This window comes from Amphiura filiformis, chromosome 3, assembly GCF_039555335.1.
Source record: "Amphiura filiformis chromosome 3, Afil_fr2py, whole genome shotgun sequence".
NCBI lineage: Eukaryota > Metazoa > Echinodermata > Ophiuroidea > Amphilepidida > Amphiuridae > Amphiura > Amphiura filiformis.
Window position 1 is genome coordinate 37,644,719 of NC_092630.1, and position 24,630 is coordinate 37,669,348.

At 35.0% G+C, this 24,630-nt stretch overlaps 1 protein-coding gene across 1 annotated transcript; it reads left to right on the forward strand.

Moving 5' to 3' along the window:
- The first annotated feature begins 44 nt into the window (after positions 1-44).
- Positions 45-23,049, forward strand: LOC140148458 (protein MCM10 homolog). Its single transcript, XM_072170413.1, is given in 21 exon segments — positions 45-162; positions 3,472-3,762; positions 4,278-4,358; positions 5,095-5,268; positions 6,517-6,804; positions 7,198-7,410; positions 8,528-9,149; positions 9,700-9,865; positions 10,623-10,787; positions 10,939-11,063; positions 12,219-12,299; positions 12,990-13,085; positions 13,818-13,994; positions 14,670-14,737; positions 15,409-15,601; positions 15,604-15,857; positions 16,861-17,006; positions 18,163-18,276; positions 19,671-19,819; positions 20,388-20,430; positions 21,284-23,049. Coding segments are annotated over 20 exon segments (3,489 nt in total). The 5' UTR covers positions 45-162; positions 3,472-3,506; the 3' UTR covers positions 21,362-23,049.
- Positions 23,050-24,630: the final 1,581 nt, after the last annotated feature.

Genomic DNA, 24,630 nt, shown 5'->3' on the forward strand with positions numbered 1-24,630 from the left:
AGGTCAGCTGCAGGTCAGGTCAAACGGAAACAGCTGACTGCTCCTGATGGCGCGGGAAATGTGATCGATGTTTTTGTTGACAAAAATTCTCCCTGATGGGCTGCAGCTGAAAACATTTAATAAATTGCTAATCATCAAAGACTGTTGAACTGTACTTTTGTGGTAAGTCCTGAAGTAGATTAAACTTTTCTTAAGCTTGTCAACTTGTGAATTTGTGTTGCATTTTACTGCATTTATGATAGTTCACTAGACTCGCTTGCCAGTCCTATATACGCCGTACCTATGTATATTGAGGACTGGCTTACGCCATTTTGGATGTCAATGGGAAATACACACTTAACGATTTGCGCCGGTTAGAAACTTGAAAAAAAATCTTTAAAATTTCATCAATGTATATAAAAGTGGTACCAACCGTATTGTGCTTGCTAATTTAAGACTCGGTTGAAACAAAATTAAGGATCGATAGCATTTTAGTGTCCAAAAGGCAAAATTATCGTCAAAGTTCTGCGAAATCGGCACCCTTTACGAAGGGTTCAGAATTCGAATCGGGAACGAAAATATCCGATCTTTGCGATCAAAAACACAAAATTACAAATTTAAAAAATACTATTGGCAAAAGACATTATTACCAAACAATACAGAATAGAATATTTGACATCATTTTCTCAAAATATTGAAAAAATTTGCTCACTAGACATCGAAAAAGTACGCAATCCAATTCCCGTTCAAACGCGTGGGATAAAATGATGGAGTATTTATTACAATTTCAAGCATAGAAGTTTAGGTAAGAAGTACAAGAAGCTGTGTAATTAATATTATGACAAACATGCAACTATTTTTAAAGCTACAGGAGCCTTGTATAATTTATTAGTGCAAACTCTAATTGAAACCATGCAATTGCGTTGCACTAGCTTTTTGTATACACTTCGTCCCATACCATTGTGCAGAGCTACTACGGTATGGGTTCCTCGTACTAACTGAAGACACCCTATGGCACCTTCTACAACTTGAGAACAAGTCCTCAAATGTTCGAAATTTGTAGAACTACAACTGATGGTAGACTTGCAAGTGAAGTAGCATTCTAGCTTTCTGGTGGAGAAGAATGGAACATAACATTTTGAGAGCGTACACCAGTGACTAGTACAAGGAACTTATACGATGTCCTCATTCACAAACTGATCGTCTAGTCCTAGTACAAGGAACTTATACGATGTCCTCATTCACAAATTGATACTATCTGTCCATCGTATAAGACTGTTACCGTACGGCAATGTGGTGAATTAATATTACACAGTCAAGAATAGGCTCCATCATTTTTTTATTATGATCCCTCCCGGTCTCCCGAAACATCAAAACATCAAAAGCGTTGCACTTATACTTACTTAAGACTGTCCTTTTTCACATAACGCAGACAAAGTAGGGCCAACTTGCCTAGAAATGGTCAAATTTTGGCAAGAAATATCTCTGTGTAATCCTATGTAAGTCCCATATCGACCGGGAATTGGGGATCGTTAAAACGTCAACAAATTTCAAAACACAGAAAGCAGTAAACTTAATGGCGAGCGGTCTGAATTTTGAGCCATAAAAGTTTTAATACGTGGTGAACTACACCAGTGACCAGATACAGGGCGTCTCTGCGAATGCGAGGCGTCTCACCCGAAACACATTCGCCCCAAAAGGTTCGCCCAATACACAATACATACCACGACCAGTACGCCCCAATTGACTCACTGTGTAACGTTGCCGTAGTGTGCGTGCGACCAATGCCAATCAATACGATCAATTATAACAGTTTCATCACGGAGATCATTTGTAGCCTTGTAGGCTCAAATAGAATACGCAATTTCTCGCTGTGAAACTCGCTCTTTAGTGCTTTTCTCGCTAATTTTCTACCACGGAAATCTAATGCTGTGCCGGGAAACAGGCCACTTCGTATGTATACCTCTTCACTTCCGTTACCGCCCATTCAGTACACACACGCAATTAACCTACACCCCGTGCACTTTATACAGCGGGTATTGGGGTAATGTGTTTACGTTTCCTGATCAATTGCTTGAAGCCCGCCGTGTATTATTATGTATTTCTGACGGGCTGAAGATTGGTACTCGTAACAAAACCATAATGCATGATGATACATCCGTATTGCAAAATAAATTTTTGATGTCACACTATATTAGCTTATATTTTCATTAACAATAATTAATTTAAGGGTGTACTACACCTGCCCAATTTGTGCCTATTTTTGCATTTTTCTCAAAAATTATAGCGCATTAGGGGACAAGTAAGATATGTATATTATAGGGGCAGGACTACAACTACTGCAATGGAAATTTTATTTCAGCACAGACAACAGTTGTGGAGTTACAGTCAAAAATGAGGAAAACCAATTTTGATCAATAAATCAATAACTACTTGCTTTGAGTTGCTGAATTTTCATTACAGTAGTTGTAGTCCTTGCCCTTATAATATACATATCTTACTTGTCACCAATGTGCTATAATTTTTGAGAAAAATGCAAAAATAGGCACAAAATTGGCCAGGGGTGTAGTACCCCCTTAATACATGTGTATGTCTGAAATTTAGGCCTTGATTACCGATATGTATTTTTTATTAAATATTAAATCCTTTAACTTTATTTTAAATAATAGTTATGTTTTCACGAACAAAGGATATATCTTATTTTACAACTTATGTTAACTTCATACTTTGTATAATAATAATTAGTAGTGTTAAAACATGTAAATTACATGATGAAAGTCTGCCCATGGCCCATCAGAATAATCAGTTTAGTGGGCACAATGAACACACACAAAATTTGGTCTCAGACTCATAGTCTATGTCGTTTTCAAGAAATGGCCCGGACCCCCCCCTTTTTTTTGGTACTCTCAAGTGTCATTGGTGATTTTTACCAACTTTGGTAGCTCATAACTTCCTGTTCTGAACAGATATAAAGCTGCAAAGTTGCATTCTAGCTATAAACCTTATGTCATATTTACAGAATCTTGGCTCTAAATTTCAGATATCTGCTTTCCTTTTTAAGTTATGAGCACTCAAAGTTGGTAATTTATTCAACCGCAAGTGTGATTTTGCGGGTCATTTTGGGGGTCCCCTGGTGCCAAAAATATGTGATCATGGCTCAAATGTCACAGATACATGTACATTGTCTATGGGAATTTTTTTGGGTACATATCTGAGCCCACAAGCCAGTTTGAGCTAATCAAACCATTAATGGAAGAATGGGCGGCGTCCGAAGTTGTGTTCGGGTGAAAACTTGTTGGAGAATGGAGACCCCCTCTTTCTGACTAATGGTTGACCAAGGGTCACAGGGGTCAAAACATGAATTCAGCAGGAATGATCCTATATGACATGCTAAACATTTCAAAAATGGTTATGACTCCAAAAGTCAAAGTTTAGGGGTTCAGATCTATAGCTAGATTTAGTCTAATTTGTTTCGTAATTTTCATGCTACAGAATAATTGTTTGTAACATCTCAGCGCTACATCAAGATGTCCGATTTTGAAGATGACTTGGACATTCTCACTTCACTTATGGATGATGAAGATGATGAAGAAGAGAAGCTAAGAAAGAAGATCAAGAGCAGGCCTCCAACTGCTGTTTTTGAAAGACGCTACACAAAAAATCCAGGTACCTCTAAAGGAACTGAACCAACAGAGGGAAATGATGGTCCCCTTGAATCAACAAAGGCTAAGTCAGCTGAGGAATCGCCAGCGAAACCAGAAGCATCCATAGAAGACATGCCCGGTAAGTTGCAATGAAAGTGACATTAACTAATTATGATCTATTAGGTTTCTTTTGTTTCACATTCAAGAAGCAGGAAATCAAATCTCACAGTAAATCTCACGGAACAAATTTGCAAAGATCAATTTTGAATCTTCCTAAACTTTGAAGTGTACTCAAAACTATAAAACGAAAATCTGTTGATTATCAAATTTGTTTTGGAGAATCAAATTTGATGATTCTTTCAGAGTATGATCAGAACCATAATCAACCATTGTAATGTAAGGATTTAAAATGAAATAATGGCTCGCAGGACAACTGAAGATTCACAGGATTGTTTTGTATGTGGCACTGCAAGTACTTTATGATTGTCATGCTAAATATTTTTTAAATACTAGAATCATAACTTTTTACAGATCCACAACACAACTTACAAGGCCCCAACACATGCCCACCTACGTAACAATTTGTAGAAAGTTTTACATTGATTTCATTTCAATGATCACTATCTGGACTCTTCCCTATAATTTTGTTTGCAGAGTTTGATGATGAAGAAGATAATGATGACCTGACAGCTCTTCTGGAGGCTGAACAAGCAGAAGAATTTACATCTCAGCAAGGTAAGACATAAGTATAGGTAGAGTCAGAATTTCAGTCAGTCAGCTTTGTTTTCATTGATGTTTTCAAAGTCTACATGTATGTAGATAATTAAATGGGTATCTCATGTAGGCTATAAAAAAAAAGCTATGTCTAGAAGTGCCTGTGTGCATTCGTTTTTCTTAGTGCATCCATTTTAGCTGAAAAGTCATTTTTATTTCCTTTTTAGTTTTTGCTATAACATGATAAAATCAATAAATTCTAAGAAATATTTTAAAGAAAATATACTTGATTTGATTATAGGGGTATAAAACTATTGATATTTTATACTTCAATTGTGTAAATGAACCACAATTTTATGCTGTGTACTTTAGAATACTCACAAATGACATCTTAATTTTTTTTTTTTGCATTTCGCATTTGCTTTTGAAACTGCCAAGTTCTTTGAGACATTAATGTTTTTTGTGCAAGAAATTAGGCATGAAATTTGTTTATGGAGACAATATAAAGTCTGAAAATTCCAAGTTCAGTTTTCTCAAGGGTGCCCCATGCAGCAGTAGGGAACTATATACAATTTACGGATTTTCTCATATTATATGTTAGAAAACTTGTGTTGTTTGTGTATTTGTGACGTTTTATAATGCAAAATATTTTGTAATACTATGGTCCAAAGGCCTGAATGTATTTAATAATAAAATTTGACTTGAACTTGAAATGTAAATCTTCATTGTTTGTAAATTGTATTCTTTGTTTGCATAGGAGCTAGTCAACTCAGTACTGCAGCATCAACATCTAGCACACCATCCACATCTCGTGCAAGAAACAAACCACCATCTCAATCAACCAAAGTAAAGACTGAAGATGACACTGATGATGATATGAACACATCTTCAGGGAAAAGTGATGAAGAAAAGAGCAAAGAAGAACTGCTAGGTATGTCATAATTATTCTGTTTGTTTGACTTGATGAGTAAGTCTTTTACATATGAAATTACACTAAATTTGCATAAACAGTAATAATTTGGTCATAAATCAATGTGAAATGCACAATTTTTGACTTTCACCATTTGGAGGGGGCTCTGAATTAATTGATTTATATGGCTATACAAACAGTGTTCGAAATATGCCTCAAAAAGTTAGAGGCCAGTCGGGCTTGACCTTAAAAAGTTGCCGGTCAGCCGGTAGATGCCAGTCAGAAAAGTTACCGGCCAGGCCAAAAAGTTACAGGCCAATGGCCGGCTGACCGGCCCTATTTCGAACGCTGCATACAAACATTGGTCAATTTGGCATTCACATGGTGCCCGGTGTATGTCTCCTATCTAGCTACGCCCCTGTATGTTTTTGTTTGTATTTAGGTATGTTTTTTCTCCTCTTGCATGTCTGCCTGTATTTCTTTTCAAATTGACAAAATGATGTTAGTGTAGATTCCGAAGTTTTCCTTTTTACGGAAAACGGAAAAAAATCACGGAATCGGAGGTACAACACGGAAAATGACATTTTTGTATGATGTGACAAAAATTGTTAAAAGATAAGAGAAAGAAATGTTAAAAACAATCTTGAGTTGTGTGTGTCAATTTTTATGATAAAAAATACTGTTTATTAATACCAAAATAAGGTATAATATAATACCAAAAAGGTATAATACCAAGGCAAGAACCCCCTATCCATCCAAACATCGTAACAGTCAGCCTATTATCGTGAGAATATTCCAATCAGAGCATATTGATCGCGATATTGAACACTTTATTGTGACATTAATGTCATTTATAAACATTGTTTAAAAGCTTTATTCACAAAACATGGATTTACAAATGTTACAAAACGGATTACAACACGGAAAATGGATTTTAGAAAACGGTAAACTTCAGGCTCTATGTTAGTGGCATGGAAAGTTAAGTTGTCCAGCAAGGCATTGAGGATATTTTTATCATTGTAATAAGGATAAAACATATTTGAAGAGCAATTACCTGATAAATTCCACAGACTGTTGTTTTGATTTGATTTCCGTAAATATTAATTATGTTCTCTTGCCAATGTGATTCTTATATCAAATCATAAATCAGATATACATTTTATAAGCTTTAACTTGATCTATACGTACCTCACACAATTGAATTCCTTGCCAACAGTGTACTTTAAATCATTTAGAATGATCAAATTATTTTATCTTTTGTGATTACAGAGGAGTTGCTAAGAATGAAAGCAGAAATGGAAAAGATGAAAGGAAACAAATCAACTACAGAAAATCAAACCATAAAGAAAGAAACACCAAGAACAAGTCCACCAAAAGAGATGTTTTCAGAAGCAATCGCTCCCAAAATAGAAACAAAGAAACCTAAACCCAGCAAGGTGAAATCATCTCAACAACAGTCAAGAAAAACTACTGAGAATCAAACAAGTCCAAATAGTTCCAATGGTTCTCCTGGAGATGGAAACCGGCAAAAGAAAAAGAAGTACACAATGGATGCAGGTATAGTCATAATGTGAATTATTGTTTATTTCACACAGAATATGTTATGCATTTTGTTAATGTAAGTAGAATCACATGACACTACCATATATGGTGAATGCAAAACTTGTTGTCTGATAGCTATATATGTAGCTTTACAATAAAAATGGAAGAATATGTTAAGATAATATTTAAATCTTTAATTAGTTTCAAAAGCAGCACTAATGATTTGAAGTACTATTTCTTCATGACAAGCATTCCTGCAATCACATAAGTGTTACAATATTGCATATGGATCATGTGGAACACAGAAAATGTGGTACTATAAGCACTACCTGTAAACAATTGTAAGATCGTCTCTAGACAAAGTGTTCCACTCTAATCATACTTACTTTTCTTTCTCCAAACCTACAGCTGCCGCTACAGCACTCTTCCACAGTAGCCAAAGTGATGATGATGATGATCAAGATATGGAGAGTGCAAGTAGTGATTCCGAGGATGAGACTCTTATAGACAAGGTTTTGAACCAGTCCTCTAGTCCAAAAGATAGCAAGACAGACTTATTTACTAAGCACAAGAAGAGAGTAGCACACACTCCAAACAACCAACCTATAAAACCCACAAAAGGTAAACAGATAGGAAAGAAATTAACATCTGCAAAAACAATTCTGTTTTGTATTAGCAGGACGTGCACTTAAAACTTTTTGAAGTTGCCTGTATTTTGAATTGAGTTGGCTGTATTCAACATTTACAGCTTGTCGGAGGCATTTACAGGTTTGAATTTGCAGGTGCTAAATTTGTGCTCTGGTATTTAATAGTTTAATTTCAAATTAACTGTTTAAAATGAAGACTTTGTTCCAACCATTATACATAAACTTTCCAAATATGGAAAATATTTTACAATACTTGCTACATAAGCATATCCACATCCAGCAAGACTTCTATATTTTTTAATGAAAAAAAAATCACTCCTGTGATCAGCATTACCATGTTTTGCACATCAAGAGAGCTAGAGTAGCCACTAATCCATTGTTCTTGATACTACCGGGTACTGTTGTTACTTCCCTGTGACAAAACTCCAGAGCAGGGGTATGCAACCTTTTTTAGAGAATGAGTCTTAATTTAATTTGCACGGCCACATTTCTTATGACCCTCTATTTGAGCTTGTAGCAGAGTAGAGATGTTGATACACTATAAAATTTGTACACCGAAAATCACACTGATATCTGAAGTGAACACTGAAAATTTAACACAATACACAGCACCATACACTGAAATTGTTCTTTTGTTATCTGTATGCAAATAACCATTGTCCAATCACACTGAACAATGGACTGAAACCCCTCTGAAAATCATTGCCCAGTCATTTATCCCACTGAAATTTATTTAATCCCACTGAAATGGATTTAATCACACTGAAATGAGATGGCATGTTATATTCTGTTTATGGAAATTAGTGCTCTACCCTGGATCATAGCTCATTATAATTATAGCAGACAACATACATGTAGCTACTTGATATACCACTGAAAAATACCACTGAAAACAATTTCAGTGTTACACTTTCTTTTGTTCTGATGATTTTCAGTGACACCCTGTAATTTTCAATGTAGAAATTTCATAGTGATATCAATATTCAGTGTTATGAAACTGATCGGGTTGTAAATGATGAAAGTACAAGAACTTAAATAATATACTCTACCAAGATGTGTAAAAAATGTTCTTTTCCGATTTTATTTTTCAGCGAGTCCATACCAGTGCAGGCAATGTGACAAAACATTTTCTGACTCAAACGCTTTTCAAGTCCACCAATACAAACATCGTGCAAACCCATCCAACATGTGTAGCCTATGCAACATGAATTTCTCTAGCAGATCTCAGTTAACAGTACACTTGAGAGGTCATGGTGAAAGTGGAGAAAAGGAATTGCTGAAACTAACTCAAGCAACTAAGATGTTACTGGCCCAATCACCAGCCGGAGAAAGTGAAAAGCCATCCCTGGATTGTACCTTATGTAGTCAAAAATTCACAAGAAGAGCCGAGTTACACGCTCACTTGAGATCTCATGGTCAAAATGGATATAAAGTGTTGAAGAAGATGACAACAACTGGTATGCCATCAGCTTCTAGTGAACAGAAAAGTGTGCCATCATCTTCTGCTAGCCATAAAAGTGACTATACTTCATCTGGGAACAGAAGTGTGCCATCATCTTCTGCTAGCCATAAAAGTGACTATACTTCATCTGGGAAAAGTTCAAGCACTAACAGGATATCAGGAGCCAAACTTCTTGGTGATCAAAGAAAAATGAAGGATGAGGTTACAGGGGAGGTGTTTGAGGTGGAGAGATTTTCACAGATAAGAATCATGTAAGGAAACATGTAAAGGGCAGCTTTAAAACTCGACCGGCGGTTGAACCACGTTCCATTGTTTAGAACAAAAGCAACCGGACGGAACCGGCGGTCAAGTTTTTAAGCCGTTATTTATGTTTGTTTGTCTTTCTTTCTCTCTATGTCATGCTCTCTCTCGTTGTCTTTATTATTATTATTATTTTATTATTATTATTATTATTATTATTTTTCCGTTGCACCCTCTCTTGCTTACTCGCTATCCCTCTCCCTTCTATCTCTCTCTCTGTCTTTATCTCTCCTTTCTCAGCCTTCTTTCTCTTGATCCTTCTTATCAGCTCTCTTTCTCCTTCGAGTCCTTCATCCGTGGTCTTAGTTAGGATTTGACAAGTGCCTGTCATTTTCACCAAACCTTACTGTCAATATGTGATCCTGAAAACAAACCAGACCTCTGCCCCTTGAGTAACATATATATGATTGATTGGTACTGATATATGGCTTTAGAACTATGTTACATTCTACCTCTTCATTTTTACACAAATCTTAAACATCATTCATTTGTATCTTACAGTAATCCTGTCATATCATCCACTTCAATGAAAGAAAAGATGCAAGGGAGAAAGTTTATTCGATTTCCTCTCATTAGAAAGAGCATTGGACTTGGAGGAGATGTGGAAGGAGATTGGGCTACTATGGCAGTAATTGTCTCTAAAGTACCACCCAAGACTAGTAGTAAAGTAAGTATCACCCAAGACTAATGGCAAAGTGGGTATAATCACAGACTACTACAGACTATTTGCGAACAGGTAAAGTCCCAGCAATCAGCATCGTCCGTTAATGAGAGCCGATAATTCCATGATGTACGAAAGACTAAACATACAGCGTATTTTTCGTATAAACGAGAAGACACACAACACTCTGCAACGCATGCAACGCTGGCGTGATTTGTTAGACACAAACGATTGGCCCTCATGAATATATGCAAGAATTCACAGCATACAAAGCATGGGGACTTTGACTGTTGATGGATAGTCTGCTGTGACCGTATATTGTTAAGGAGTTGTTTGCAAATGTTTTATGTGCATTGCAGAACTTGTTTCCAAAACACAGCTCAAAATGGATAGTAATGTATAAGATTATTTGGTTTGTTTATATGTTTTAAACAATACAAGACTTTATTGCTTTTAAAATACTGCCCCAAATTAATCTGAAGGTTGGTCTTAACCCTGGAATTATGGAAACTTTTGGGCCTCAATACTGCTAAATTGTTGGTCTCAAGTGTGTAAAAGTATACATATTTAGAAAAACACTTGACGAATACATCTAACTTTAAATTTTGGTAAAAATGCTCAGTTTTGGAGCAAAAATCTTTTAAAAGACAACACTTTTTTTACCCAAAGTATTGGAATGTTTTAAAATTTATTCTGTTTATTTCAGACACAATAAATCTTATTTAAAATTCAATTTTTGTACAATTTTCTTATGTTGCTATAGGGGAAAGCATTCAGTATCTGGAAATTGAATGACCTGTACAGGATGGATCAGACTGTGTCATTTTTCTTGTTTGGCAAAGTACATGAAGAACACTGGAAGACAATAGAGGGTAGTGTTGTTGGGATTCTCAATGCCAATATAATGCCTAATAGAGACCATGGACAGGTATGTATCAATGTTGATCTTTTGTGTTGGAATTTTTTCAACATTTCACACTTACGTTTCAGGGAGGGGGTCAGGGGAATCATGGTTCCTAGTTTAAACATGTTTTTTTTAAACTATTTGTTTACTTTCTGCACTTGATACTTTCTCACAGCCTGATGAGCTAGCAATGACAGTGGATCATCCACAGAAGATGTTGGTCATGGGGAAATCCAAAGATTTTGGGTACTGTAAATCCAAGAAGAAGAATGGCAATCCATGCACTAATATTGTCAATAAGTGAGTAGCATGTTACACCTATACTTTGTTTCACCTCAAATTAGGTAATTTGTGGTATTGAAACAACCTAATCCTGCAGAGCCTATACCAGGGATGTCAGTTTTCAGGCAATTGCCTGGTTTCAGGCCTTTTGCTACTCCAAAAATCCACACTTTTATTTATTTTCCGCCCGTTTTGAGGCTTTATAGCCCAAATTTACGTGCTTTTTCAGGCTTTTCCTGCCAAGTCATTTCAGGCCACTTTCATCCCTGTAGAATGCATACAAGGTGCAACTGCGTGAAAGCACTGACATTACTATCAAACTTGATGTGAAACAAAGTGTAGGCAAGTGATTTTTGTACAATTTACAACACAGCTCATATGTGTATAACTTTTACACTTGATATTAATAGCAGGCATTAGTCTCATGTCAACAATGAATGTGCATATGTTAGCAACTTAGCACAAAGGGGCACGTTTTTAGCACGTGATTAACACAGAGCATTGGAATACATGAATGTTTGAGGGTGATCATCAATTTTGCGTATTATTGGCATAAATTCAGCTCACAATATCCTGTGTTTTAAAAATATGACATGGAAAGTGGAATTATGGGAAGGAGGCTCAATCATATCTGATTAATTAATGTAATTATTTTGTAATGTGTTGAACATTAAAAGTCTTTAATCAAAATATATTATGTGTTAGATTAAAGCATTTGAGTATGCTGGTATACCATCTTGTGACCATGTGTTTTGCCATTAACCTCGTGAACTCTTCCCCCTCCTGGGGTAATATTTGGGATATTGTTTTTTAAGGAGTAATGTTAGGACTAGATTTAAGATTAGGGTAAGAGTTAGGATAAGGGCCTGGCTAGGGTTAGTGTTTAGTATTCCAGGGTTATTCTAAAATATATGAGTAATGTTATGTAAGACCTGTCATGTTTATGTCTTTATGTTTTACCAAATTTTATACACTATTTATAGTATACAACATACTTTAATGAACATCATTTTAAAATACATTGTCAAAATCTAATATCAACAGATCAAAATGTGTACACCATTATGAACATCTCAAATACATTCTCAACAGACAATCACATAAAAAAAACACTTGAGAGAAATCATTTGAGTCATCATTGGTGTAACCTAGTTGTACTATTTTGTTTTCTAGAACAACTTGTGAGTTTTGTGAGTACCATGTTCAGAATGAGTACAAGAAAGTGAGTGCCAAGAGACCAGATTTGCAGTCAACGTAAGTATATAATAGAATATAAAAAAGTGTCAAATTATTTGCATCTTACATAATTTCCTCAACTTCATCTATTTACAGGCTGATTATAATAGTGCAGAATATCCCACAATACACAACTGTTCAATAACATCAGTTATCAGACTAATATCAGTAAACGATTTAAAGTTCATTGTCTACTCCCCACCCCCCACCCCACCCCACCCCAAAATATAGCACTTCTTCTTTGAGATAAAAAAATCTCAACTTGTGCCAAATCAAACAGCTCAATGCTAATTATTCATTTAGTACTAAACTGGCAATTAAGTTAAATTTCACTATTTGGCCAAATTTATTAATCAAGGCCCAAAAGCATGCATTTTTAGGGTGATGATCAAGTCTAAAGACTTGTACGAAGTCTAATTTCAATATATACATTCTATTTTTTGGAAAAGACATGTTTTTTTCTTATAACCAATCATTTAATTAACACAAAAAAGTGCAAATTAGAGCAAAATTGTTGCATTTTTGATTGTCAGAAAACATGCCGGAAAAAAACCCATATCCTTTCCAACTTTAGACTATTCCAGTTGAAATTCATACACCCCATGAGGTTACCTGAATGGGTGACTCCCATTTGAAATCTACACTTGCGGTGTAGGAGGTTGCCTCTGATTTAACAACTGATCTGTTCTGTAAATTATTTTCATCCAGGTACTCTGGCAGTGCACCAAAGAAATTTGGTGCTCAGTCAATGGCTATGAAGGGAAACTTCTGTTATGGAGGAAAGTCTTACAATTTAGACTCCAGGTAATTAATTTGATTCAAGCAGACAGTGGCTTGACCAGGGGAGGGCTCAAACTTTGGAATGTAACAAAGGAAGACCAGGAGAGCATAGACGTTGACATTTTTGCCTGTTGCTGATAAATGCCACAAGTATTGTGTTGTTCTGGTGCATGACAATCTGGTATTTATAGCAGATTTCTAATAGCATTTCACAAGGAGTTATATAATATATAGTGTGGATAGGGATCAAGTCATTTTGAATTTCAGCCATTTTAAATAAATCAATGTTGTTGTTTTTCTGGTTATTTTAAGTCAAAATGAAAGAAAACACACTTACTATTTTATCTTAGCATCTGACTGTTGACCTATTGGTGGTGGTGGGGGGGGGATAATGTAAATTAAGTGTAAGTTGGGACATGTGTAAATACTATCAAAATGCCAAAAAAATCAGGTTTAAAAAAACAATCACAAAATTCATTTTAAAAGTGTGTGCATTATGGTTTTAACGTAATAACTTCCTGGAATGGTGTATTGTAAAATGTAGGGGGAAAGGTGCAACGTGCAAGAAATAAAGTGAAATAGTCAATACTGAAGAAGTTGCCTTGTCTGCAGGCCTGGAAATAAAATAATGTATTAAGTAAAATTGTTTCAAATCCATCCCTTAATTTGTAGATGCAGGTCATATTTTCCTAGTGCTCTTTGTTTTATGTTCATGGACACAGACATCAAGTTTACTTTATTTCATTGATTTTGTAGCAAAAATATCAAGGCAACAGCACAGAAGAAGAAAGCAACAAGTGGTACAAGTCTGGGTTCAGCCAAAGGAGTAGAACAGATGTTGAGTCAAGTGAGAAAAGATGTGGTAATGATGCATGGCAAAGGCAAGAATGAAGAGGACACATTGGTGAAACTATCAGGGGCTTCGCAGAACTTGTAAGTTGATATTTGAAAACAATCTTGAGTCCATTTTGGCTTCCTCGAGAAAGTGTGTGCTCCAGTGCGTGTAGTATTTAATTTTGCGCATTGACTTAAAGAACTAGCATGTTCATCTGTACACACCCAAGGTAACAGAGACAAAGTACTGACATCACTCTTTCTAGGAAGAAAAGATAAAGTTTTACAAAGGAAGAAATTGAAATTCCAGTTTCATGTAAATGTTTAATTTTGTCGTATTTAGATCCTATTGTAATTTGTAACTTACAGCAAAAATGTAAGATTTTGTAGTAGTTTTTAATATTAGAAATGTTCTTAATGTTCTCTTTTCATTGTGAGATTTAATAATAATTAGATAAAATGAAAGAAACTATCCATTTTATATCCAGCACGTAAATGAGCATTTTAGTTATTTAAGTACATTCCATTTATAATGATCATGTGTAAATCAGCTTTTGAGAAAAATTGAGGACCTCTTCTTGAGCAGATCTTACAATTATGGCAAATATTAGCATACCTTGATATGTCACGTATACCAAAATCCCAGAATTTCTAAGTGAATACATGAAGGTGATTTTCTGGTCAACTGTAGATCATTTAACTATGACTCGGACTTCAACCATCTATACCATAAGCTCTGTTAGTTGATAATGGATAATTGTTTTCTACTTGCAGCAAGGAGCTTCTAAGCAAGCCAACACCTGGAACACAGAATCTTATGAGACATATGGTTACATCTGAAGGTAAGTTTTTAATACACATTGCAAACTGGGCTCATGCTTAACTTACTGTTCAGCTTGCCAATTGTACCAATGGTTCACAGCTTGCCTGTTATCTTTTCAACTTGCCTGGACGTTTTTAATATATTAATTAATTGCATACTCACTGAACTGTTGTTGAATGAAATGTTGTTGCAATGATACTTACAAACTCAAATTTACAACTACTTGTCCAGCAGCAGTGCCAGGATAGATGGTTTTGCCAGTTATAGTGTATTTTATTTTTTGCTCATTATTGCTCTTTGGGTGGTGCAAAATAAGATTCAAGTGAATGTAAAATTCTCACCCTTGGGTAATAACTTTAGAATTCAAGCTCAATAATCTTGAGACAGCAAACCAGTTGTTTGATATCAGTTGGACTCCCATTGTGAAAGTCTCTGTACTGATTTCTTAACTTTAGAATCTCATAGGCTGCCACTCATGTCCTTATCCTAACCACAATACTTATCTCAATGCCATTGTTAAAATATTTTAATCCTGATCAATCCATCCACTAATCCACGTTAGAAAAGCATTGAGACTGGACAAGGGTCAAAATGATCAGTAGACAATATCTGCATTTGCAAATTTATTTGTCCAGAAATTTGAATATGATATCTTAAAATCTGTATGTGTTTAATTTTTTTTATCACCAGAAAATACCAAGCCTAATGTGCAAGGATTAAGTGCATTAGAATTGATTAATAAGCAGAAGAAAGAAGAAAAGTTGAAACATAATCGAAGAAAGGAAGCTACCAAAAGCCAATCATCATCATTTGGAAGAAGCCAAACACCAAAACCAGGAGGAAGTCAGACACCAACGATGGGCAAAAGGGAGGACCAATGCTAGGAAGGAACATGGACGATGATGACTTCATGTTTTTTAGTGCAAGCAGCAGCAACAGCAAGCCTAATAAAGCAGTGTCAGGAAATGGCAGTCGAATAGCTGATATTGCCAAAAGGAAAGCGCTTGAGATGATCAAGAAGAAAGGACCTCTTACCAAACAAGATCCTAACTGTGTTGGAAGGAATAAGGATGCATCAGAGAAGAAGCAAGAAGCTGTTAAACAAAGAGTGGAGAGAGATGTGAAAGAAAGAAATGGAGGTAAAGTCAGTGCAGATGTACTTTTCTTCGTAGAGACGTTTGAAGCAAGAAACAGTCATTATTTTAAAATCAAATCTAATATTGGAACTAAAATTTTGCAACTCACTTTCCTACATTGCGTCCGAAATTATCGGATGTAGCAAAGTGAGTTGCAAAATTTTAGTTTCAGTATTAGATTTAATTTCAAAATAATGTTTTAAACTACTGGATGAATAATCTACACCAAAATGAGAAACAATCATTGCAAGGAAGTATTGATTTCGAGTTTAAATTTGGACTGTTTAAACAGTTAGCAATCATTAATCTAAAACTTCCTGGTGCAAAGATGCTTATTTATAAGAAGATATCATGACATGTTGTTCTTGTATTACCCATGATTAATGCAAGACCAGGGTTAGTAAAGTGTGGGAGTGTGCACAGGAGGGCCACTCTCAGAAAATAAGTTGGTGTTCAATTTAAATCAAACATAAATCACTATGATCATTATTTCACAAACATTTGAATGAATTCTGATTCTGTCAATGTTACATTCATGCTTTATAGCTTGTAAAAAAATGTTTGTTGAAAAGGAACTTTTATCTATAATAAGATCTATGTATGGCTTTTGAAGGGGAAAATTTCCTAAAAACTCCATAATTAATAATATCCGTAGCATCACCTTTAACCTTAATGTGACCATACCAGGACTCTTTGATGCTGGGAAAGTTTTTATATGAAGAAAATTAGCAAAGAACTTGTTTGTTTCCCTTGGTGCTCGAACCCAGACCCCTCAAGTGCTAAGCAACCAGCAGGCACAGGTGTTTTGCTGGCCCGGCCAACGAAACCATGCATATGACTTAGGTTGATTGCATCATGCATCAGGTGGGATGCATGTATGTTTGCACAGGGGCTTCGCTTTGTAAGATTCATTAGTGTTCGAGTTAAGTTAAAAACTTAATAAAATTACAAATTTCCTTAACCTCACCTTTTAGTTATCTAGATGTTATATTTTATTCAACTGTAGGTGAAAGTAGCCCAGAGAACAAAGATGAGAATGAACCTGTGAGGAAGAAAAGGAGGCTGTACCTGGATGATGATGAAACAATGAGTAAAGATGAAATGACTGCTATCATTAATGCAAAGTCGATCAATGCTGAGCAATTAGCAGAGGTAGGAACATACTTTTGCTGTGCCTTCAATGTGTCATTCTCTGTTTCTATGTGTTTGTCCCTTTCCTCTCTCTTTCTCCTGCTCCCTATCTGTCTCGCTCTTTCTCTTTTCATTTGCTCACTTATTCTTACTTTTCCCCTGCACTTACTCTTTAACTTTCACTCTTTCAATCCCTCTTCCACTCACTCTCTCCCCACTGTGTCTTTATCTCATTCATCTTTCTCCTTCCCTCTTTCTCCTGCTCTCCTCTCTCTTTTTCCTTCCCTCTCTCTCTATCTTTCACTCTGATATATAACATGACTACATCATAATGTGGTCTTTGTTTTGAATATAGTACTTCATACTTTCTATTTCATCATTAAGGATAGGAATACTGTTGATTTGACATTGTCTGTACAATGTTTTGTACACAGTATTCAAGCAGGTTTCTGCCTGACATCAACATCTCTCTCCTTCCCTCTCTCTCTCGCTCTCCTCTCTCTTTTTCCTTCCCTCTCTATCTTTCTCTCTGACATAACATGACTGCATCATACTATGGTCTTGGTTTTGAATATAATACTATGTACTTTCTATTTTATTACAAAGGATAGGAATACTGTTGATTTGATTATATCTGTACAATGTTTTTTTACACAGTATTCAGGTATTTGCCTGATTTAAGTATTTTGCTTAGATCTTCCATGTATCAAAGTATCTGGAAATGCACATGTTGAAGCAGTTTTGGACATTTTTGATAATAATAGTAATATAACCATGCTTATAAAATGCAATACACAAGTCTCAAAGCGCTACATGAAAGCGCTGTATAAAATCACAACAGAACAACAACATAAGGTTAAAAGATTATACGATGTTTGTAAAAGCTTTTTTATATTGTATTTATTTAATGGATGAATTTGATGAAATTGAACTGAACTGAAGATACCATGGTTACAAGCTAAATATATAGAATGAAATTAAAGAAACTTAGTTAAACAAGACTTGCTTTCATCTCTGTTTACAATGTTGTCAGTTGGTAAGATGATAAAGTTCTCGAACTTGTCTCCGAAATTTACTTCATGCAGTCACAGTTCAATTCAGATAAAACATTTGATATGAAATCAAATTAGTTCATATTTTTATTGAATGTTGTCATATTTTTTACTTATTTCTTCAGCTTGAAGCAGACTGGCAGGACAAGTATTTCACTCAGCTGGAAAAGAAGGAGAAATTAGAAACTAAAATGTCAGAGGTCATGCAGAGGAAATGTAAAGTTGTATCTTGCAAACAGGTGACTACCATAATTAAATGTGTATTGATGAACTGTTTTTCTGCTTCATTTTTTTGTGTTTTGTGAAAGAAAAAAATACAATTCTGATGTGACACATAAATCAAACTTGAGCTTTCTGAGGTATATTGTACGATTAACATTTCCAGGTGCAAGTTTCTTGATAATCTTAACTTACAAATGACTTTCAGAGTACTCAGAAAATCAGAAACTTAATTTGATGGATTGTCTTCTCAAGCTCATCATAGGGCAAAACTTTTTGATTCTTGAAACATAACTTACAAGGACTTCTATCTATGTGTACAACAAAAGAATGGACTAAATATGCACGATGTCTTTAATGTAGGCACTGGCAAATTGCTACATTTTGTACTCAATGAATTCTATCCAATTTCTTCAAATGCAGAATGTTGAAGCTATCAGCCATGGTGCATACCTGCCAACCGTGCCTATATAATAGGGACTGTCCCTATTTTTACTGCAACAAAAAGCATAAAAGAGAGCAAATTTACCATGTGTCCCTATTTTTGCAAATATATGACTATAGTAATGTATAGGAAATTCAGGAATGTCTCTATTTTCAGATTTTTTTCTCCCATTTGTCCCTATTTATGAGGTTTTAGGGTTGGCAGGTATGCATGGTGTCACACAGGAACAAACGTGGAAATTGTTACTGTCTTATCCCAATATCAAATATATACATGCACTTGTCAGCCGTTACATGTGTTTTCTATTTACATAATAACTAGGAATAAATACCAGATTCATCTCAAATGTAGGTCACTTCAAATCATCCCAAATCTTCAAATCAAATCAAACCTTACAAGGTTTAGGAATGTTCTCAGTATTCCTAAACCATGTGATTTGGGGATGAATTGAATTGGCAGCCACTTGAGATGAGTCTGGTATTTATTCCTAGTTATTATGTAAAAAGAGACAGCAAGGGTTAGTGTATATCCTTTTGATATGAATGTACATATATTAGTTTTTGAGCAAGACAAGTGCATTCTTTTGATATGGAAAAATAAAACGAACGAAGACGGGAAACAGTTGTACATTAGCAGCAAATTTTCGCAGCAAAAGCGTACCTTCTTCAGGATAATAAAGCCTGAAGAAGGTACGCTTAGTACCGAAAATTTGCTGCTAATATACAACTGTTTCCCATCTTTGTTCGTTTTATTTTATCTTGTATATTTCACGGGAGTGCATCTTTAGAGATCCAGTTTAAGTATGTGTGTTTCGTCAACTTTCTGTCTACAAATTCTTTTGATATGGATGTACACATAAAATTGGTTTTTGAGCAATGAGTTTGACTGAATAACTTGATGACTTGATAATATTGCTTTATAATGTAACTCCATCTAATTTTGTGTGTGTTTTTGTCTTCCTTTTCTTAGTGCAAGTACACCTGGTTTGCACCTTCACCTCTGTGTGTGAAAGAAAAGCATGTATTATCTCGTCATGATGCTACAGAGAGATTCTTTGTTTGTAATGGATGCAGGGTTAGGACTGTTGCCTTTGACAAAATACCAACAAAACCATGCAGGTAAGTTATCTTATATAATGGGGTGAGTTGACAAATGGAGCTTGGAGCTCAGCCGCATATAATATTGAGGTTAAGTTTTCCATGCGCATTACTAGCTGGGGTGCTATTTTGATGGCTCTAAATGACCATAAACATTGTTTAGCACACATCTCGCTATAAACATGGAAACCATCTGAAAAGCACTGGGCATAGCTCTGTGCATTGAGGTTAAAACCTCGATAACTTCTCCGTCAGTTGATAATACATGTGTTATCAAAATATTTGTGATGTGAGATGCCAAATATGATTTAGCCAAATGAAAGGGCCCTGACCTGATGTGTTATGTGAAGTTGTTTTAACATCATGATTTAATTTGAAATTTCACTATCAATTAATTGATTCTAGTCATGATATACAATTATACATATAGTGTGATGTGGTCTACAAGCATCTGCAACTTGTCCAAATTGAGACAACAGTGATAGATGAAATGTTTAAGCCTATGGGAACCTTCTCTCAAGCTTCTAACATAGTGCTAAGTGGCAGCTTGTAAATTAACTTTTTTTTTCATTATTTGTTTCTGTTTTAGGTGTTGTGGATCAACTAGTTTTGAAAGGACATCAATGTTAAGGGTAAGACTTTATTTATTTATTTATTTATTTATTTATTGTTCTATTGACATCTGGGTCTGTTACGGATAAATTACCATCTGAGAACATATTCAGGTTAAGTGCTTCAGCAGCAATTCAATATGAATTGTTCAAACTGGAAATACTAAATGATAATTTGTGCCCATCCACCACAAACTGGTCGTAAAGTCGGCATTTTCCATTTTGAGATACAATCAAAACAGTATATGGATTTCTATGTAAAATATATAAGAAATTTGACCTTTGATGAACCATAACTTCACTTCCAGATGTCCGATGAAGCTGGTTGAGGTGTCATTTTAAAGCTGAAAGTACATTCTTTCAAAATCTGCAATAAACAGAAAATGGTCTAGAGCCGACTTTACCACCACTTCGTGGTGGATGGTCACATTTTTTTATTTCAAGGGAATTGATTAAGCTCCTTAAGTGTGACGGCTACTACTTATATGTACAATTATTTAATGTACACTCATGGAGCAATATGAGAAATCCTATGAGAAAACGGCTGTAGTGTAGACTTTTACTATATTATACAACTTTTCTTCAAAGGGTTTGTAATTTTCTATTGAAAATACCACAAATTTATGTTGCTGAGATGAATATGGCATGAATTTCAATGGCTATCTTCTGTAGATAACATGAATTTGTGTCTTTTCTGAATCCTTATGATGAGAGAAACATGATAAGACAGACAAGTTTCCCAAGCTTGTATATTTATCAGGCTTGATGTGGCTAATATTTTCAATCAAAATTTACAGGTGAAAAACTGAAAATATTAAATAAGCATACTCTACCTCCACCTCTAATTCGTATTATTTAATTTGTTTTTCTACAGGAGCGTAAAGGTCCAAAGCTGGAAAGTGAGAAACTGTTGATTCGAGGAGAGGAACGCAAATATGTTAGTAGTCTATAGCAGGTTGCTTGGGTCAGACATGATAGCCAGTGAACACAAATGGTGCTCTTGACTTATAGAGAATTAGACATGCTGCAGGAGATACTGTAATAAACAGTATTAAAAATTGCTTTCTATGCTTCTATATGGAACAATCATGATTATTAAAAAGTGAGGCCTCATTTTCCAGTGTTGTAACAAGTCACCAAAAATTTGCTGAGTGAAGTCATTTGGCCAATTTTTCTAGCTCTAGTACAAAGTCAGTGGGTCGAGTCAGCTGAATATCACTCGAGTCAGTCACCTCATTTACCTCGAGTCACAAGCCATGACTTGTTACAACACTGTCATTTTCATAAACAGCTAGCTACCAAGTGTCATGGCAGCAGCTCAGCGGCAATAAGCATAAAACATTTGTAAAGAATATAAAATACTCCCTGTTTGTTCACAAAGTACAAGAAAATGTGTGTGTTGTATGACTGTCTTGTCATCTTCTATGAAGTCAAACACTGAATGGAATGTTGTTATGTTCCGAAAGCCAAAAGCTGAATGGAATGTAGTTCCAAACTAGATATCCATGTCATTTGTGAGAACAAACAGAGGCAATATTTTTATTCTTATAAAATAACAAAGTGGACATGAATTCTGTTATCTAGTTGGTAAACATACAATTTTCAGATTATTTTAAATTGTGTGCAATAACAACTACCTTTCACTCCCATGTTTGTACATTGCATACGTACGTAGCCTTTAAGTTGCATTTAAAAATGCACCTCTGGGAAGTGTCATGTCCGTACAATATCTGAAGAAGTTAATATTATCAAAATATTTTCCAATTCCAGAAATGTGTTTTGCATTGGGTTGTTTCTGCGTATGTGTGACCAAGCAAACCCCTGTGACCTTGCAGTTAGGCCTCCATTTTGAAGATCCAATTGTGCAATTTATGAAATTCACATCATTAAAGTCTACCAATCTTATCTAGTATAGGTAGAATATAAGGTACTTTCGCATTACCTTGATTGTGTTTTTGGGTGTTGATACTGTATTGTCATTGTTTTCTTTACATGAACAATGCTGCAATTACCATTTAGTATTTTGCATGTCTTCCAAAATTCTAGGATTACACGAAGTTTCACTAGCTTCTTTATTAGATGAATATATTACAAGGTATTTGTATGTAATACAGATTTACTGTTTCTGTACTTAATTCTCAGACACAACATTATATATTTGAAAGTAACGAGTGTGTACCACAAGCGTATGCTGTTGTAAACTACATGTATGTACAGTACGACTCGTAACAAACCATCATTCTATGCAATGTTGTTTCTAAGCAGCAAGTTGTTTCGTTGTAGTTGTTGTTTCACTACGCCAGGCACATACCCCTTTGTCCGAGAATTGAATAAAATAGCTTTGGTGTTTGACCAATGAGTTAACAGAATAGTGTAACATATGAAGAATGAATAACTTATTCATGTTGTAGTATTGAATATTTAATAAATTTTAAGAATAAAAGGACTTGTACAATTATGACACCAAACTTTAAAATTGAATGTCGTCATTATCCAAATTACTTTGCTTGATGGCATCACAGATGATGATCATGAATTTGTCAAATAGTAATTATTTCTGGTAATAATCTCATTGTTGAGAATAAATGTTGTTTCCCTGTTAGTGTAGTATTTGTAGGTGGCGGTTGTTTTTAACCTTGGAACATTTTCATTATGGCTGTTACAAAAGTTAAAAGATGTGAACAGAGTATTTAAGATTATTGAATTGACCAATTGAAGTATGTACCTTTCTTTCAAACAGAAAAATATTTACTTACAAACTTATTGGATATTATGCAAATCCAACATGTTTTTCAGGGAAGTATTAAAACTGTTGGTTCCAAAATGTTACATGATTGGGACTACTCCCCATTCCAGAAAAATACCGCACTATTTTTTTTTTGGATTAAAAAAGTATTATCCTGTTTTGCCAAATGAAACATAGCTAAATCCTAATCCTTTAGTTTGTCCTAACTAGCAATAAAAGTCAAATTTTAATATTTTTGCAATTTGAGGTAAAATGGTCCATTCAAAATCTTTAGTATAGGCTAAGACTTAGCTCATAATTTTAATATTATATGTTATTTTTGCTAATTGGTTATGAAAAAGATTGGAAAATGTGTTTCCAAAAATTAGAATGTATAACTTGAAATTAGTCTTTGCAAGTCTTTGGGCCTGATTGTCACAGAATACGAAAAAGGTCGAAAAAAAAACCTAAAAATGTATGTTTTTGGCCCTTATTTCCCGAAATTGGTCAAATATTAAAATTTGATTTATTTTTTTGCTATTAGGACTAACTAAAGGATTAGGATTGAGCTATGTTTCATTTGGCAAAACAGGATAATATTTTTTGAATCCCCAAAAAATTAGTTCTGTATTTTTCTGGAATGGGGAGTACTCCCCGATGCACAGACTGGAATGTGCTTTGACATCAGCCTGAGAGAGAGCCAGTGGCTGGTAACTTGGCTATCACTCAGTGACTGAGAACAATTTGAGACTGCTCAATGGTATCTACAAATTCCTGGTAGCTATCATTCCTTCCTTATCTGCCTAATTTACTAATTCCAAACAAGTTCAGGTACACTCCTGTGCACAGGGGATGGTTGTAATTCCAAACACAGAAGAAACACAAATGTCACTTCTTGCATGTAAGGTCCATCAGGTACATCATAGCTGGACAGGTATGTCCCTGCACAGCCTGCTGACGGTCTCTTCATCAAGGGGCACCATGTGGGGACTTGGAGATGTGACAGACATCAATCATTTGAATTTCACCACATTCACAGTTACAAGTATACAATGTATACAACATTTCATCATTCCAGAAATTGAGGAGATTGGCGACGAGAACCAAAACATTTTTTGGCCTAATAGAATTAATAATGTATTGTTAAGATATGTTTCCATCAGGTTATGGATACATTACTCGTTTACTTGTTTCTGTGTTCAAATCATGTATTACTTGTTGAAAATTTCAAATTAAATACATTTTTATTCAAAATCATTCTGACTTTTGTAGTTCTATTACATATGTGTTGTACTACATTAGACCTATATTTCTAAGTATTGAGGTATAGGACATTTATTTGTTGAAGATAGTCTTATTAGTGCATGAACTCTTGCATAACATACCCCTATAATTGAAGCACACAATGTGCAAAATGTACGAGAAAAAAATGGGTTTTTCTATTTGTTTGTTTGTTTTTACTACAAGCCTGAAATTGAATGAAAATTGAGGTAGTA